The sequence below is a fragment of the Pipra filicauda genome, unplaced genomic scaffold, assembly GCF_003945595.2.
Source record: "Pipra filicauda isolate LSUMZ 115617 unplaced genomic scaffold, ASM394559v2 scaffold12_size5214236_pilon, whole genome shotgun sequence".
NCBI lineage: Eukaryota > Metazoa > Chordata > Aves > Passeriformes > Pipridae > Pipra > Pipra filicauda.
In genome coordinates this window covers 1,007,112-1,025,916 of record NW_024103763.1, presented here as the reverse complement: position 1 = coordinate 1,025,916, position 18,805 = coordinate 1,007,112, and the positions used below count along the sequence as shown (strand labels likewise).

The following is an 18,805-nucleotide window of genomic DNA, read 5'->3' as shown; positions in this document are numbered from 1 at the left end:
TAATTTTACACTGCACTGCATTACTGCATAATTTAAACAGCTAAGTAAGTACAGAGTCTAGTGTTTTCAGTTCATTTTCATAAAAGAGTGATTATACATGCCTGGACATCGAGGCAACTACAACCAAGTATTGCATCATGTTCCCACTACACTTCGTGTATCTTGTTTTTCCCAGAAGTGAGATATTTTGTACAAAATTGAAAACACAATGTGGCCTGAGGAAAGATTAGATATGAAAATTGATATTCCAGACCAACGTGCAACATGATTGGGTTGCAAGACAAATATACATTTTGTCACTGCCAACACCATTACAGATGCTGTAAGGCTTCTTAAGTGTTCCTAATCATTTATTCAGAACAAGAACACCGGCAATGCGTATATCCAGCAGAACTCACTCCGAACTCTTGTTCCAGGAAAGGACGGCAATAGTAGTATTTACAGAAGTGGGAGGTTACCAGCACTGTTAAACCAGGCACACCAGTTTCACACGGATTTCCATCATCGCATTTCAATCACGTGGTTGTCTGCTCCAAACCTGGGGTTTTTTCACACAAGCAGTTGCCCGGGCAAAGTCTGAGAACCAACATGTTTCCAGCAGACAAAGCTCCTGTTGTTGGCACAGTGCACACATATTTGACATAACTGGTTACTTGTACTGAAACCTGTATCCCAGATCACAGAGAAAATACTATTAGCCACATCTATGCCTTAAAGAAGTTCCCATGAAGAAGTCAATTCAATTTCCCACAGGGAAGAGTAGGGAATTTGGCCTTTAATCTCCGTTGAACCTCTAAACTGGCTCTCATCACTGCATTGGGGATTTTATTCACTCAGTTTTTAAAGCATTTATGTCACACTCAACTCTGAACACAGCACGTGTGATTTTTTTACCTGTTTCATACAAAACATTCAGGCTGCTCGTATCTTGGGGCACAGTCTCATATCCAAGTGGTCTCCCAGATAATAAGTGCCCAGCCTATAAAAGAGAGTAACAAGAAAAAGGGCTGAAATTCAAAAAACATTATCGGGCTGATGGGCAGCAGAGATTACTAACACATGGATGTGACATGTCCCTGTTCAGGCAGATCAGCCGATCGGACACCGACACTCATTTCATACACACAAGCACCGTGTCTCAGTTCTCCCCCCACGCGCCTTTCTGCATCGCACCCACCCGACGCTCAAATAACCCCGCGCTGCCGGTGTACACGCACAGCAGACCGCAAACCCCGGGCGAACTTCCCGCCTCCGGTGCGTCTGTCCCAGGACCGGGTCCCGTCCCGAGCCCACGGTGCTGTTTCACGTACGCGCCGCACCAGCACGGGGTCCCCAGCCGGGCTGTGCCGACAGGCGCTCCCGTCTCGCAGGCTCCCGGCGCTCTGTCGCGGCTCTCCCGGGATATCGGGCCCCGCACGCTCCCGGCGGCGGCCGAGGCCGAGCTGCGCGTGCCCGCCGCGCGCGCTCCCGGGGCCGCGCCGCAGGTCCCCCCCAAGCGCGCGCCCCCGTTACCCGCCGCTCGCACACGCGCGCTCCCTGCCCCGCGCGCCGCCGCACGCGGTTCAGGCCCCCGCCGCAGGCCCCGGTTGCATCACCCGGCGCGAGGGCGGCCGCGGGGACCTTGCCCAGGGCTGCCCAGCGGCGCGCCTGAGCTGCTGCCTCCCCGCGGCGGCTCCGGCCGTATCCCCGCAGCGCCGATCGCGGTCGTTTCCCCAGCCCAGTGCCCGTCCCCGGGCCGGCCGGTGCCGCGCTGCGGGTCAGAGGGCGCTGGGGGCTGCGGGGCGGCGGCAGAGGCGCCGAGCGGAGCCGGCGATCAGGCGACCGCGCGGGACTCCTCACTTCCTGCTCGGGCCAAGATGGCGGGGGACGAGGCGGGAGTGACTCTGGGGCAGCCGCACCTCAGCCGGCAGGACCTGGGCACGCTGGTGAGACCCGCGGGGCGCCGGGGCGGCTGCCGGGGCTCGGCGGGGACAGCCGGGCCGCTCCGGATGGGTGTGGGGGGGGTGCGGGCCGAGAGGTTCCGAGACGCCTGCCGGCCCCGCCGCGGCCGTGCCGCGCTGAGGGGGCGCGGGAGCCCGAGGGACAGCGCTCTGGGGCTGGGCCGAGGGGGCAGCACAGCGGGGCTAGGCCGAGGGGCAGAGCGGCGACGCCGGGCCGGGGCGGCCGGCGCGGTCGGAGCGGCGTCGCTGGGAGCAGGTCGGGCCGGTCGCAGTGGGTGTGGGGCGCCCGGGTGAGGCGAGTGAGAGTCTCGGCGTCCCACCTGTGCGAGCAGACCTTTTATGTCTCAGTGGCGGGTGCGCTTTTCCCCTTCTAAGGCCTGTCCTGTTCTGTGGTACTAAAGGCTCTTCTCTCTCCGAAGTAGAACCATAATTTGGTGCTGTGTGTCCCCAGCAGGCTCGAGGGATTGGCTGCCAACCCTGCCTTGGTTGTTTTGCCAAGCAAATTTTCTTGGTTATTAAGATCTACCAAGAAAATCAGTTCAAAAAATCAGAGCATCAGTTAGATTGGAAAAGACCTCTGAGATCATCGAGTCCAGCCTGCGGTGATCTTGCCTGTTAAGTGTCTCTCCTGGTCTGTCTCACTCATTACACCTCTGTGCTGACAAAACTACTCGAAAATCCTGTTGCTGCCCGCCCAGAACAGACTATTTGTGTGTACAGTAATGGTGTTCGATGTTCTCCGGGTTTGAGCACGGGAATTCTCTTTGTGCTATAGTGAGCGTGTTGGTCATCTCAGAAAGTTTCTTTACTTCCTCTCATTGTTGACCATCCCATTTCCCAGTTGGAAAAGGCACGGATAGGACTAGCTAAGAAGTCAGCAGGAATTACCTTTACGGTCTCACCTGCCCCTTTTGGGCCCTTGAGTGCTTACAGCTGACTGCAGCTTATTGCTGAGCGTGGCCTTATACCAGTCTCGCCAAAAAAACTCTCTCTGCGTGCACAATTGTACAGGAAGAGTTCTCGTGGTGGCAGAAATTGCATCACGCTGACATGCTTGTCCCCCGGCCACATGGTGCCATCTACAGGTCACGTTCCCATCGCAGGGCAGTGCTTTTCAGTTCGGTATACAAGAAATACACATTTAATTGTGTGTCTTAAGCGTTCAAGACTTGGTTTGTATTGAACGTGAACATTTTATTCGTGTTAAACTTGAGAACAAAAGGAGTGAGCTTACATTGTTGCACAGATGTGTTTATTTGATCATTATGCATGTAACAGTGTGAACAATATGTGATTTAGCGTGCGTGTTATTTGTATCTTAGCAAAATATTTATGTCTTGTCCTGCACTGAGGACTCTTTTGCCATCCTGAATTGTTCCTTGAACTGAGCACCTCATCCATATGAATTCAATGCAGGATGGAAAGTAGCTGTTAACAGTTTCAAAAGTAGTACAGAGCAACAGTTCAGTGGATTTCAACACTTGTCCATTATTGGGACAAACAGCTTTAAAAAAAACTCAAACCAACTCATCCAGAATTATCTCTTTATCTACACAGAATGTATTTGTAAGTTTTTTACTGTGACTGTGGCTACCAGTAGGTTCACACAACAGACTATTTACAACAGCAGAATTTCCATCTGGTACCTCAAGTTGCAATAACAGTATTTGAGGAAAAAATAGCCATTAAAAATCCATGATAATAATGAAGTCTCTGGACCTATGGACTCCAAAGTGATAGTTGTAATTATATATTGGCTGTAATGGGACCTTTCACCAATTAAACAACTGTTTATTGACAAAGCTTTGTTTTTAAAACATCAGTGCAATTCATCATGTAACCCATTGGAAATTAACTTGAATTTGCCTGGTATGTGTCATTTAGGTTTGGGAGTATGTAAGGGTTTGGGGTTTTTTGTTGGAGGTTCTTTAGAGGTTTTTTGTTTTGTTTACCCCATCTGTAACACCCTGCAGCCGATACCGATTTACGGTCAGGGCTTTGGGTTGCAGCCTGTGCTGATTTACAGGCGGGACTTGGTTCACTTTTTGTCTTATTTCACACACATAAAAGACTGGAATGCATATCTAGAATTATTTCAAGGAGCTTGCTTGGATTTTGCTGAATAGAACTATTGGATAATTTTTAAGGAAATACACATAATACTTTCTAAACACTTATATACAAGATGAATAAATTCTAAAATCTCCCTTATACAGGATGTGACCAAGTTGACGCCTCTTTCACCAGAAGTCATCAGCAGACAAGCAACAATTAATATAGGTAAAAACAAACTTATAAAAAACAGGGGTGCATTAATGTGACTCTTTTTGGTCCTCCTGCAGTAGCAGATGGTGCCTATATGGCAACACCTTAAAGGTTCTTACTGAAACAGTTACATAGTAGTTTTAGAGACATGTCAAACCGTTTTGACTTGAAAAGCACCGATTTTATTTCAGGAACACAGTTGAATGGACTGGGAGCAAAGTTTATTTTACCTTGAAATTGAGCATTGAAATGAGTTTCATAAAAATGCAAGGTCTGTCCATTGGGAGCTCAATTTTTTTGTTTGTTTAAAACCAAAATGATGACAAACCCTGTATGTGCTTGTGATGGGGGCTCTGGACTTACCTGCTGTGAAGAATTTGGCGTAATTGTGTGTTGATAATAATGGAATATTGCACAAAACTAAACAATGGTTTATTGACAAACATTTCCTTTTAAAACACAGGTACAATTGGTCATGTAGCCCATGGAAAGTCGACAGTAGTTAAAGCTATATCTGGAGTTCATACTGTCAGATTTAAAAATGAACTGGAAAGAAATATCACAATCAAGCTGGGTTATGCTAATGCAAAGGTGAGTCATTACTGCAGCAAATACATTACAGATGTATTTCAGGGTGGATGTGAGCTTACAGGTAACTAACCCTTGAGGAATTAAACTTTTTTCCAATTCTAAAACATCACAGATTTACAAGCTGGATGACCCAAGCTGTTCTCGACCAGAGTGTTACCGATCCTGTGGAAGTAGCACCCCAGATGAGTTCCCTACAGATATTCCTGGCACCAAAGGGAACTTCAAGCTAGTCAGGTAACAGCTGTAAATGACTGGAATAAATTGTCTTTACTTCCCTTTGCATAACTGAGAACAGTCAGGATTGGGCTGTGAGCTGAAATGGGTTGCTATGGCACATTCTGAGGTGGGGGGCACCCCTGCTCTAAGGTGTTGTCTAAGCTGCCTTGGGTGATACAACAAGACTCTTAGTTCATGCTTATGATAAAATACACGGAGTGCTTACCGAGATGAACTGTGGCAGGCAGGCAGCCATTGCAAAACTGCCGGTTAAAAGCTCTGTGTTCTTTATCCCACTGATTTTCTGCTTGGAGTAGATATTTAACATTGTCAGCAAAGAAGCAAATTAGTCCCTTGGTTTTTGGTGGCATGCTACTAGGAAACAAGAATTCTTCACTGGATAGGTTCAGGAAGGAACATAGCAAATCAAGTATTATGGTCTGCACAATAAAATCGTAAGGTTGGAAATGTAACATTGTCTCTGTAGATAAATCTTCAAAGTGAAGTGCAGTTATAAGCATGTAACTAAAGATGCATGATTTCCTAAAATTGGAGAATGGGAGATGTCTTTTAAAAGAGATAAGGGAAATCCCATGTGGTGTGTTTGTTGGTTTTTGGGTGGGTGATGGTAGGTTGGGTTGGTTTTGTTTTTTTTATTCTGGTGCATTTAACTCTAGTCTAATTTACAGGTAAATTGGTGAAATATTAAAGCAGTACCTAATATGGATATATGGTATTAAATCTTAAAAACTCAGAAAAAGTATTCAGTAGCCATTCAGTAGTCTTTGTGTTCTAACTTTTAGGACTTCCTTGAAAATACTTTTAAGGTATTGCTTCTCAGCATCTGTCTCAAAATGTTTATCTGTCTATTTTAAGGATGCTTTTAACTTCTGTGTCTGCCTATTCACTTACATAAATCAGTCAGAGGAACCGTTGGTAATTGGCTTTTGGACTTCTTTTTCACCTTCTCCTACAACAGGCATGTCTCTTTTGTGGATTGTCCTGGCCATGATATTTTGATGGCTACAATGTTGAACGGTGCAGCAGTAATGGATGCAGCTTTACTGTTGATAGGTAACAATTGCTACACAAAAGCAGAGATCTGGTTTTTAGTATCATGAAGCAACTTTATATGGGCTTTAAAATCTGTTGGGACGTGGTGAGCAGTTAAGTGAATGCAGTTGGGATGTGTTAAAGAAAATAAAGTGATGCTACAAAGACAATGTACTTTAGCAAACTGGGTTGTTTTAAACTAGTCTGGTAGCTGGCCCCATGAGAAGATTAGTTAGGTAAGATGAAACCTTGAGTATAGTACAGTAAAATGTATATCTTTTTATGGAGATAGATTAGCTGGAAGTACATTTTGAGTTTCTCTGCAGGTTCAGTTTCCTTGAAATATGTATGTAGTCTTTGCTATCCAGGAGAGTCCACAAACAACAGTAGAAACAGTAAACCCAGAGGAATATAGGCAAAATTAAGGTACAGGAGACTTAAGTTGATTCAGACAATTTTAGCTCTGATTTTTGTATGTCTTTAGAACATTAGTCATTTCTTCTGCCTCTTTAGCTCTAGAAAGCGCGATAGACCAAACTTCAAGTGAGATTAACCACCATTATGGCACATCAGGCCAAAGCTGGCTTCTTAGATGGCTGAAATCCAAACCATACTGATGGCAACCCTGTTTACATAGTTGACCTAATTATTGTATTACAGAGTTTGGGGATCTTGGCATTTTTATGGCTTTACTGATAAGGAAGTTGTAAGATTTTTCTTAAAATGTGAATTGTCTGTTATGCTACAGTCAGTACTGAGATGTCTGAAGAGCCGAAGGATGGAGTAAGTCAAGTAGACACAAGTTAGCCTGTTAATATCTTTGGAACCTGTAGATGGGTGTTTCTTCTGGGAGCAAGTGGAACGAGGGAACCACTCTGGCAACCTCTCACCTGTCATATGTTGTGCCGATGGTACAACCAGCAGTTATGGGGGAGAATAGGTGCTTATTGACTTGGTTGTTCACATGTAGCTTACTGAGAGACAACTGTCTTGTTTGTTTGTTTGTTTGTTTGTTTTTATAAAGATGCAGTAGAAAGTAGATGTCCTAACTGTAGAAGTTTTTACTATCTTTATAGTTTCTATATTGCAGTCACTTCTCTTCTTTCAGCTGGTAATGAGTCATGCCCTCAACCTCAGACCTCAGAACATCTAGCTGCTATAGAAATCATGAAACTGAAGCACATTTTGATTCTACAGAATAAGATTGATTTGGTGAAGGAGAGCCAGGCTAAAGAACAGTATGAGCAGATCCTTGCATTTGTACAAGGTAAGTTCATTGTTGAGACATGGATACAGTGGGTTTTCTAGGTTTATAGAAAAGCTTCTCTTACACAATGCCGATGTACATAATCTGTTAATATGGAAACTAGACCACTGGGGTTGTGCTTCTTACCCATTTCAGACTGATTAAGTACAAGAGTGGTAATGCTGTTGGTCAGAGCTCCTGATGTAAAACTGATAGCAATGGCTTTTATCTAGTAGCTTTCACTGCATTTGTGGTTTCTTCTTGGCTTGTTTCTTTGGTAGAGATTTTACTGTAATTTTAGTGCAGCACAGGAAAGAAGGAAGCAATACTTGCTAGAGGCACCTTGTAAGTGTAGATGTGTTAATTTCTTTTATCTAATCACAAAAGATTGGTCTTTCATCTGTCTCTGTAAATCCAGTTTGGGCAGTGTTATCCTACTCTGTCTGTAAAGTTCTGCTGAACTTTAGTGCTCTGGGTTTCATCTTTCCTGGGAGCTTCCACTGCTTTCCATTTATCTGCATTAGCTGAGGTATGTGACAAGCTGCAAAACTGGATTGTCACCCTCAGAAGTAGCCAATGGCTCTTTCTTCTTTTATAATTCATAATTGTTTCCTTGCAAAAACTGTTCATAACAGCTCTGTCAGATGGCTTGATGTGTAAATTTGGAGTTTGAGAACTGAAGTTAGCACAAGAAACACAGATATAATTAAAACTAGTAATAATTTAACAAACCTGGAAAAGTAAATGCATCCTTTCATAAAATAAGGATTTTTCTAAAATACATACTTGTGTTGCAAAACTGGGAAAACATAGATCATTAAATTGACAGGAAACTTAGTTTGTCAGAATGAAATCTGACTGTAACATGAGTACGGATGTGTCAAACACTGAGGTATCAAATCTCTCTGAGGAAATCTTAAGAATATTTCTGATCACAATGTAGGAAGTGAATTTTCCCCTAGAGTGGAAAATTGTCTTGCACAGTGTTCAGAATGCCTTGAAAAGGTGTGGCTAGTTTGAGTTAAAACATTGAAGGGAAGGATAAATGCTTTGATACTGCTTTGGGAAATACACACAAAACACGCCATGAAATTCACTGGTGTTTTTAACAGTCACAAATCGTTTGGTTGTGTTGCTGTAAATACTCTTCTTAAAGCTTGATGTTGAACTTGATTTTGTTTTAGGTACAGTTGCAGAAGGGGCTCCAATAATTCCAATCTCAGCACAGTTGAAATACAACATTGAGGTAGTTTGTGAGTACATAGTGAAGAAAATCCCAGTCCCTTTGCGAGACTTCACATCTGAACCAAGGCTTATTGGTATGTAAATGCTCAGGTCTGGGCTTTTGTGGCCAACCACTGACTGAAGGTGTCTACACTTAGAATGTCATCTTGCCCTAAAAAGAGGTGGATTCTAAAAGAGTATTTAGGGTGCTCTTATTTTAAAACTTGTATATTTTCTGGAAGCTATATTGTTTGTTCTCTTAATTGCTGTTGGTTTTGTGTGTATTCTGTGCATATGACAGCACTAAAATGCAATAGAGATGAGAAATTTATCTGTATCTTAAAAACATTCCTTTCATTGTTATGAATTTAATTTTGATTTTAAAAGTACAGAAAAACTGATGAATTTGATAATTAAATTATTTCCATGAAAATCTTATAGATAGGTTGGTCAGATTTTTTGTGTTAGTCTCTTGTTCCCTGGATATAATTGTCAAAGTCTCAGTTCTTTTCCAGCGCCTTAGGAAATTCAGTTCCACTACAATGAATTAATTTGTCTTTTTTTCCAAATAAATTATAGGAGTCCTACAAAACATACTTAGAATGCTTAAAAATTGACCACATTAAATCAAGGTCACAGTATTCACTATGACTACATTGAATGAAGGTTCTGGTATTCACAATTGGCATTGTGAATATTGCAGGGGTTTTGTAATATAGTTGATCGTTACTTTCTTTTTTAGATACTGATGGTTAAGTTGCTTTCTGCTAGGCAAACAAAAATTTATGTATATGAGCAGCTTAAATGGTTTTGAGAACAAAATCAACTGTATACCTAAAAATTGGGAATAAAATGTTCATCATTACACATATTTATAAATATTACAATTGTATACTTTCATAAGAATAGAGAAGCAATCAGAGTTGCTAAAGAAAGACACTATTTAAAAATCTGATATTAAAAATAAATCTGGTCATGGTCCATTCTTTTCAGTAATTAGATCTTTCGATGTCAACAAGCCTGGCTGTGAAGTTGATGACCTTAAGGGAGGAGTAGCTGGTGGCAGTATTCTAAAGGGTGTCTTAAAGGTAACCTTTTCTCTTTCTTGACTGGAGATTTTTAATTACAATAATGAGTAGAGTTTTTCCATGCTTAGTACAAAATGAATCTATATAATGAATTTGGTTTTTAAAACTCAAATACAGTCAGGTGGCACTTATCCTTCCTGTCTGTACCTCATTTTTACTTTCAAGTTTTAAGATACCAGAATAAGAAGCACTTGTTTTAATTTTTTAAATATATTTTTGTTATTGTAATCTAACCTGTTGCTAATAACTATACTGATTTAATCACTTACAAAATTGAAGGAGCTATTTTTTTTCTCCTGTCCTACCACTTTTACTTGATCAATTATTGCAGGGCAGAAAAGAGCAAAAGAATTTCACAAGTACCTCAGGAATATGTGTGGGTTCTCACAGGTCTCACTTCCCCACTTAAGTATTCTGTATATTTTAATTTTTTTATTTTGCTTGCTTTCCATCAATAGATGGAAATTTTAAAAGTTGCTCTTCTAGGCTGGAGGGCAGACTGCATCTTCGAACGTTTATACAGCTTGTGTTTTCTTTGTTTTGCAGTGTATTGATGCTGATCAGTTACATTGAGTGAATTAATGTCTCTCAGGGCTGAAATATTTCTAAATTAAATACAGTGTTTAAAAATTTAACTAAAATTTATATGTTGGAATTATTGCAGATAAAGATTCTTTCCTAAAGCAATTTTACAAATTGTATTGAAAAGAAAATCAGTTGTTACATTGGCTGTAAGTATTGTTCAATTTGCAGTTAACAGTACAACAGAAATCCTAGGAGTTCTACAGTAGCCCACAGCGAAGGACTTGTATAAAAAATAGTTGTTGGGATATGTAAGTTTTATCTGTGACTAGTTAGTTTTGTGTTCCTGTGAAACAGCCAGTTAATCCCTTTTTCACATTTGTAATTAGGTGGGCCAGGAAATTGAGGTGCGGCCTGGTATTGTATCCAAGGACAGTGAAGGGAAACTCATGTGCAAGCCAATCTTTTCCAAAATTGTGTCACTCTTTGCTGAACACAATGATCTACAATATGCTGCTCCAGGAGGTCTTATAGGTAAGATTATTATCTTATTAAAAGATTTATTCCTTCATGCTTATTGAAAACACTTGATTTCATTCAGCAATGAATTTCAGTTAATCAACAAAGATACTATGAGCAGTTTTAAATAATTCATATAGAGAGAGATAGGGTTGGTGTGAAGATTGGATATTTAAACTATAAATAATTTTCCTGAATGTCACTGGCCAATGCAGATCAATTTGCACTGTTAGTTGTACTGGCTTTAACGGTAGAATATTTCTTCATCTGTTTAGACAGAGCTCACAGTCTTGCTGACATTCTGAAAATGCTGTCCCAGGTAATAGGGAATTTCCAGTACATTTTCAGTTTGCTGTTTTTAGATCTCCTTCAAACATTTTAATACATAAAAGTGACAGCTACCTTTCAGTTACTCCTTGTGCCTTTCCTTGTTGCGTTGCAGGTGTTGGCACTAAGATTGACCCAACTCTGTGCCGAGCTGACCGAATGGTAGGCCAAGTGCTTGGTGCAGTTGGGGCACTGCCAGAAATATTTACAGAGCTAGAAATTTCCTATTTCTTGCTGAGGCGGCTATTAGGGGTGCGCACTGAAGGAGACAAGAAAGCTGCAAAGGTCTGTACCCCTTCTTTTGTTTTTCCTGATTTTGCTGCTTGTGCTAAGTTTCGTTACTGAATACATTTCTTTCATCTTATATAGCAGTTTTGTCTCCCCTTTGATATAAGCTTGTCACTAAACTAATCTGCTTCTTTATTACAAAAATGTTTTTCAGAGCAGTAGGAATTCATATCAGAGTAATTTAAAGTAGCATAAAGTATTTATGTGTCTAAATGTTCTTCTAAACATACTACTATTTGCTATCACCCTATTCATTTGTGCAATACACATAGTGATCTATTTCCTACTTACATGCTTTTTGTAGATTTTCTCTCTGAAAAACTTTTTAAAGCTAAGTATTTTTGAAATACTGTAGTTGAAAAGAAACTGAACTTGAGGCACAGCACAGACTTCTGTTACATGATCTGTTTTACACAAATCAACTAAAAGATCATTTAGCATTTAAATCTATAAACTATAAATCTATATTTAAATCTATAAACTGCCTCATGCCACAGTAAGTGAAGTGATTCAGTGCTGCCTTATCCTGTGAAATGAATCATTTTTGATAATTTTTTTGTATGTAGGCATAAGGTAAGTGAGAATATACAAACTAATAAAAGAATGGTATAACATCACAGTTTGTAGCAATGTCTGTGACTGTTTGTGCTTTTAATACAGTATGTGCAATCATCAGTATATTTTATAGAAAATATAGAGAAATCCCAAGAGAATACATCATACCAAGAACCCAAAGAACTACATGTACAACATTGTTATGTATTTGTCCTTTTGCATATAAATCTTTATGCACTGACAGTGCTGTGCATGGTTTGTGTGTGTATATTTACAGTATTTCTCAGCTATACCTTTTTTTGTGGCAAGAAGGTAACAGAAGATGCTCGAGACTGTCCGTGGTATTTTTTTTAGTACTAAAGCTTATGTTTCAGAGTTTTGTGTGTCTGTCTTCAGGTGCAAAAATTATCGAAGAATGAAGTTTTAATGGTAAACATAGGATCCTTATCTACTGGAGGGAGAGTCAGTGCAGTAAAGGCTGATTTGGGGAAGATTGTGCTAACTAACCCTGTATGCACAGAAGTGGGAGAAAAAATTGCCCTGAGTCGAAGAGTTGAGAAACACTGGCGGTAAGTTGGTGCTAAATTGGTAGAGTACCTGGTTGCTATATTGTTAACAAAAAAATACATGGATCTGGTTTTCTTCTGGAATAGGTAAGTGCATGTCTGTTTTAAAAATTCCTCTGGATTCTCCTAACATATTGACACCATTATCATGGAATGCTTCCTTTCATTGCTGGCCTCTTTTTTTTAAACAAACATTATGATTGGGTGGGTACATATTAGTTAACAGACAAGGAAATGCCTCAGGGTCCTGGTTTGTTGCCAAAACTGCCATGCTGTGAATTGAGCTCACAGCAGGCAATCTTGGCAGAGGGAGTTGAAAGTTCTAATAATGCTAAGCCAAAGCCTGTCTTTATACACACCTCAGTCCGTGATGCTGGACGTGATTTTCAGTGCAACCTGGAAGTAGCAGCAGGGGAATGGAGAAGGGATGTTCTAAGGTTCAGGCATTTTATGTACTATGAGCAGAGAAATAAATTCTCAACTGGATTGACCCATTCAAGTTACAAATATAAAATGTCTGACTACACAGAAGCATCTAGAGGCTGACAATTATGAACAGAATTGGTTATGATTCATTGTAATCATAGTGCCAGACTCTTTTTTTAGGTTATTACGATACTGTACCTGTTACATGTTCCATAAGCCTCCATGAATAAGAACATAAGGATATTTAGATTTGTTGGCTCTGCACAACCCTTGTAGTGTAAAAGAGCATAACTGTTTTTACAAGAAATCTCTATGAAAAGGAACTGAGCTTTAAATATCCATGGATGCATGTTTCTTTTTCAGATAACAAGAAAGCATAGACAGGAATTTAGTGCTTGCTGTCTCAGCAAGATGACAAATTAGGGAAGAGATTTTTCCCTGAAAAACAAGCCAAACCAAGGCAAAAGATAAAATGTCTTGAACAGGAGGGGAAAAAAAAAGGCAGGACCCAAATTAAATCAAGTAAAGCAAAAGGAAGAGAGAAACTATATTGGAAATTATGCCTCTTTTTTTTGAGCTATAGACTGATAGCCTGTGCAAATTTTAATATGTCTTTTATTGCTTCTGTAGGTTACTCCCCAGTTGAAAAACATGACCATATTTTGTCCCAAAGCCTACCTGTCTCTGGATTATGGGGTGGGCAAGTAGTGGCAGCCTGCTGTAAAGATAGTTATGAAAAGTTGACTCCTATGCTGTATCAAAAAGACAAAGAAACAATGTAAGGAAACTAGAAGTTGAGAAAAGGGAAATAAGGCAAACTGGGAAGAGCAGCATAATAAAATCCAGTTGGAGTAAAGATAATATACGGCTGGTACTGAGAAAAGGAACTTGCAGCCTGAGGCAGTGGAGTACTGAAAATACAGAAGAAAGTGAGAAAGCAAGAGGCAAAAAGGAGGTATAAAATAGACAGTATATATATATGTATAGAGGCATAGAAAGAGGTTAAACAGCAAATGGGATACACTAGTGGTTCCAAGGATGAGTTAACTTAAAGATTGACAAGTTATGACCTATGGATATGGTACAAAAAAGTGGGAAATGCTGAGTTAATATACTTCAGTTCCTTTGGTGGTGTCCTAAGACAGGCTCTACTGCTTAGCAAGTTAGAGATGCAATTGAGATGTGTATCTCCTTCCCAGAAACTGGAAAGGTGTTGAAGACAGTTGTATTAATAATATGAACTGCCTGCTGACTGTGGAAATGGACATATTCTGAATTTTTTTTTTACAAGCATATTTTTCTGAGGCAACAGTGGCCTATAAAAAAGGCCTTAATTTTACTGAGTATAAATAGTAGAACTTGCCTGAGAGTTGAGTTACCATCACAGGTTACATGTTGATTGAGAGTTACAGCTGTTTGTATTCTTACTGCTCATCTTGTCTGAATTTTCATTTTCATTTGTTTGAAAGTAATGCAGCACTTCAGGCATAGGGGAAAGAGATCAAGTTGTGAATAGATTTACAGTCCACCAGGACAGCACAAGTTATAACATTTTCAGATTTTCATCTTATTGTTCAAGGGTACATCCTTAGCTGGTTACAAATCTCTTCTGTCCCTCACCCTTTTCTATTCTGTGTTTCCACTAACCAGTCTTAGATCCTATAGGATGTTTTGGGTGGGAGACAAGTGGAGAAAATGCAAAATGTAAGAACTGAAGGCATAAGAACAACAGAAGGATGTTGACTTATCCAGGATATTTCTGCCTACTATTAAAAGTAATATAAACTGTTTTTCTGTTTGCAGTTTAATTGGTTGGGGTCAGATCAGAAGAGGAGTGACAATCAAGCCAACTGTTGATGATGACTGAAGAACAAAAGAGTGCTTCATTTTTAAAGATGAAGTGCCTATTTCTATTTTGAAGGGGGTGTATTTTCACAGTGGAATTGGAAGCTGTGCAAACAGTATTTTTGAGTTGTATGGCTGTCCTTGTACATTTTATTGAATTTTACCCTCTTACTAAAATACTAGTCACTATCACCATTAAAAGTGTAAAAGAATTGGCGTAGAAGTGGGTTTAATTATCCACATTTTAGTAAAAATTAATTGTACATGTCTCATGGCATGTCTAATTTATGTTGTGTTTCAGACATATCTGTTTAATATCAGTCAAACCAGCCCCAGTGTAACACACAAACCGTAAATCTGGTATTGAAATAAAATATTGCTTATTTTCATTAATTCATACAGTTTTTCTGAGTAACAAAAGACTGCAGTGATTGTTCAACCAGTACAAGAATTAAAAGCAAAAAACCAAATACTTCTTGGAGAACTAGTACCTTTTCTGCACAACATCTTGTTTTGCTTAGACAGCTGTTTACAGCAAAAAAATTTCTAGTTTTGTTTCTATGGTTCTGATTTTAGGAATCTCTACAGTATTACACTTTGTAATTAGGATGGCAATGTTGGCTGACTTGAAGTTGTCATTTCTGATATTACAACATGTTTTCTTAAACCCCCAAAGAAAAACTATAAGTAAACTGGATCTGAACTGGCAGTACTGGTTTTTTGCCTATTTTAGTATGGATTTATGAAAAGAATGTGATTAATTTGAAACATAATTGTCATCATGGAACTCTGTGTGGGTGACCTGGGAGCTCTTTATACAGTAGGAATAAACTACTTACTTCAAAATTATGTTGAGCAAATATGAAATATCTGGAACAGCCTGTAGAAGGGAATGATTTCGGGTTGAGGGTGGGGTAGTGGTGGTGGAATTCTGAATAGGATAAGGAAAAAAGGTGTAAAACCACTTTTGCTCAGCTAGCCTGAATCACACTCCTCAGGAGAAAACAATGTAATAAACTTACTGTAGGGTGCTAATACTTTAATCCATTTAGATTTCATTTCTTCATTTGTACTAATATATATAGTTCTAGCTATTTTATATACTAGACTGTTTAGCAAGTCATGCTACTTTCCATATTTTTATACAAAGTATGGTGTTTGTTTTCAAAGCTTGGTTTCAGTTGTATTCAATATCTTCAAGGGCTTTCTAAAGGTAAACACCATTTCACTCATCAAAGTGGACTTCAATGAAAAAGCTTGAGTTTTGTTCCTGATTTTGCACTGTATTTCGTGTTCCCTTATTCCGTCTACATTCCTGTACTCGGTTTCTCCATTTGTAAAGTATGTCTACCTCGCATGGTGCTGAGAGTAAATACATTAATTTTTGTATAGTCCTGCTCCATTTTAAAAGCAAGAGTCAGCTGTAGTTCTCTCTCACTCTCTTGGTACTTGACCAGTCTACAATCTTAAATGTGCCTGTTTCAGGAACTGCATGTTCCATGCTTTGGAAGTTAATTTCTGTAACTCTGAACTCTAGGAAATAGAGTTAATTTAAGCCTTACCTAGTGTGGGAGCCATGAGGGTGAGCACAAAAGAGAAAGCGAGCCACCACAGAATGCTTGGATGGCACCACCAGGGTGAAATCTAGCCCAGAAAGTTCTTTCTTGGTGCACTGCATCTGTGGGTCTAATGAAACACACATGCTGAAATGCTTCTGAGAAACTGGTTAAGCACCCATAGACATTTCTAGGCATTCCAATATTTTTGAGATTAGGCCTTAATCTCTTGATCTGCAATTTAAAGAATACAAGTGCCATAATCTTTCCAAAGCATTTAATGTACTCCTTCACTTGGGTAGTTAACACATGCAAAGTACTAGTATCATCCTGGTTCATCCTTCCAGCTAAACAGCCCCAGATCATTACTTAATTTAGGTCTACAAAGTGACTTGATACCTCTGTAGTTGATAACACATACCTACCTGATAAAGCTGATATCAGTAACACTAAGAAATGCTTTAGCAAAGCGTCTTGTTCCCTTTGTTTTTCTCATGGGGTGCATGGGGACTGGTGGGAACTAGAGAGAGAATAGCAGCAGGGAAGTGAATTCTGCTTCTGACCGAGTTGTGCATCAGCCTGCTTTCACAGGGGCACTTCCAAGCTGGGCAAGGCTCTTGGAGCAGCTGCAGCCCTCTCCCAAGGCAGTTTCTCATACTGTGGACTGTTCTCTGCTTCCTTCTTGTGGACCTAGAGCTGTTATTTGTGCATGCACACTGTGCCACACAGCGCTGCCCAAGAGTGGTGTGGTGCCTGTGGAACAGGGTCCGACCCAGTCTGTTCCTGATCCTTTCCAAGAGGAGGAGGGATGTTAGGGGCATGGATAGGTACAATCTGAGGTCTCAGCTGTGATGTATATAAACAGTGTGCTGCATATCCTGTCACACCAGGGTTAGGGGCTGGAAGCAGGTCACATGCGGAGTTCTTTTTTTGCCACCAAAATGTTACATTTTCTCTAACTGGAAAGCTTTGACTGCTGGCATGAGTAAAGAGTAATGGGATGAATGATGCGATTTTGGGACTTGAATGAACACATGAAGCACATGACTCTGCAGCATCGGAGAGCCAGGTATGAACAGTGTAAGTGTAAATATATTATGTGCTGGTGTGTCTGTACCACCCACTCTGCAGTCACTGAATTGTGATGCTGAGATGCAGCTGAATGACAAGCAAAAGCGATGCCATGTACAACTAAGGAAGCTGAAAATTATTTGAATTTTCCTGGCCAGGATGAAAACAGTAACAGATGAACAGTGAGCTCTCTCACTTTACCAATTATTTGTTTCAGAGTGATTTTATTTTTATTTTTTTGCCCTTCATAGGTCAGATTTAGCTGCCTGAAGGTAGGTGTGCAGTTGCACTTCAAATGGGCTGGGTAGCCAAGCTATCAGCAGCTGTCACACTTTTCCCTTTATGGAGCAGTAGCTGGACAGAGCAGGTACCCGGGGTGGCACCAGCACCTGCACATAGGTAACTACCTCTTCCCATGATCTGTCAGAATATGGTACCTCTTCACTATGGGGAGGAAAGAATATCACCTCGAAAAGTATTTCACAAAAGACTTCTGGTATGTAAGAAACCTACCAGACTAGTGCAAGTTAACAACTACTACCAGATTTGAGTTTATTCTTTGATTTTATCAACATTGGCTTTCAAAGCCCTGGTTTCATGAAAATGCGGGGAGTCACTATCTGAATTTCATACTGAAGCTTCCTCTAAGTACATACATACTTACATTACTTACACTTGCATATAAACAACACTACCTCACTAGAGAGATCAGTGAATGGTTGAGCAGAAACTAAACAGAGCAATTCTGTGATGAAGAAAAGAGGTAAGAGCTTCTACTGCATGATGCTTGTTGAGGTTCATTCTTTGAAGAAACAGCTTTAGAACACCAAGGAAGATACAATCTCAAAAGGATGTGTAGGCTTAGACTCAACAAAAATTGTTGCATTGTATACTTTCAAAAGAGAGGATTTGGGAAAAATTGTTTTGTAATCATAGCTATAAAGCCAAAAAGATACTGCTCCTTTAACCACCTTGGCTCTACCATGCATTATTTCAATTTTAAGAAGGCAGCATGATGAATACATCCTGCTGCTTTAACACAAACAAGCAGATATCTTGTGCAATGGTACAAAGTTAAAGTGCTGTGTCAGTAATTATTTCTGAGACTTCAGTGTGTATTTGGGAAACACCATTACCAGCCAAATCTCAGATTTTGTTCTGAAGGGATGAAGCATGAACTTTACATGAACATCTTTGCCGATTTTGTTCTAGTACATACAAAATTTAAAATCATTTTTAAGCTATGTTTTAATTGCATTTGTTTTATAGCACTTTCAAAAATGCCTCCTTCTAGCTCACTGCAAAAGAGAGTTCCTGCTGTTTTTCCATGCTGAGTCATGTTGATGAGCCTGCAGACTGCCTGCGGGAAAGGTTTAAGCTACTGCCCTGGCCTTGTTCCCAGGCTGGTTTCCCATCAGTGCTCCTGCCAGTGTAAAGTCCCAGCTACACTGCCCCTGCTGTTCTGGGTCAGTTCTTGCTGCCAGGCTGGGGCTAAACATTTATAAAG

At 40.3% G+C, this 18,805-nt stretch overlaps 1 protein-coding gene across 1 annotated transcript; it reads left to right on the top strand.

Moving 5' to 3' along the window:
- Positions 1 to 1,701: 1,701 nt before the first annotated feature.
- Positions 1,702 to 15,520, top strand: EIF2S3 (eukaryotic translation initiation factor 2 subunit gamma). Its single transcript, XM_027727931.2, has 12 exons — positions 1,702 to 1,925; positions 4,157 to 4,220; positions 4,669 to 4,796; positions 4,909 to 5,030; positions 5,992 to 6,086; positions 7,174 to 7,332; positions 8,496 to 8,630; positions 9,529 to 9,623; positions 10,535 to 10,679; positions 11,107 to 11,276; positions 12,231 to 12,403; positions 14,630 to 15,520. The coding sequence occupies exons 1-12, from the start codon at positions 1,857 to 1,859 to the stop codon at positions 14,691 to 14,693; spliced, it is 1,419 nt and encodes a 472-aa protein (XP_027583732.1). The 5' UTR covers positions 1,702 to 1,856; the 3' UTR covers positions 14,694 to 15,520.
- The last annotated feature ends 3,285 nt before the right edge of the window (positions 15,521 to 18,805 follow it).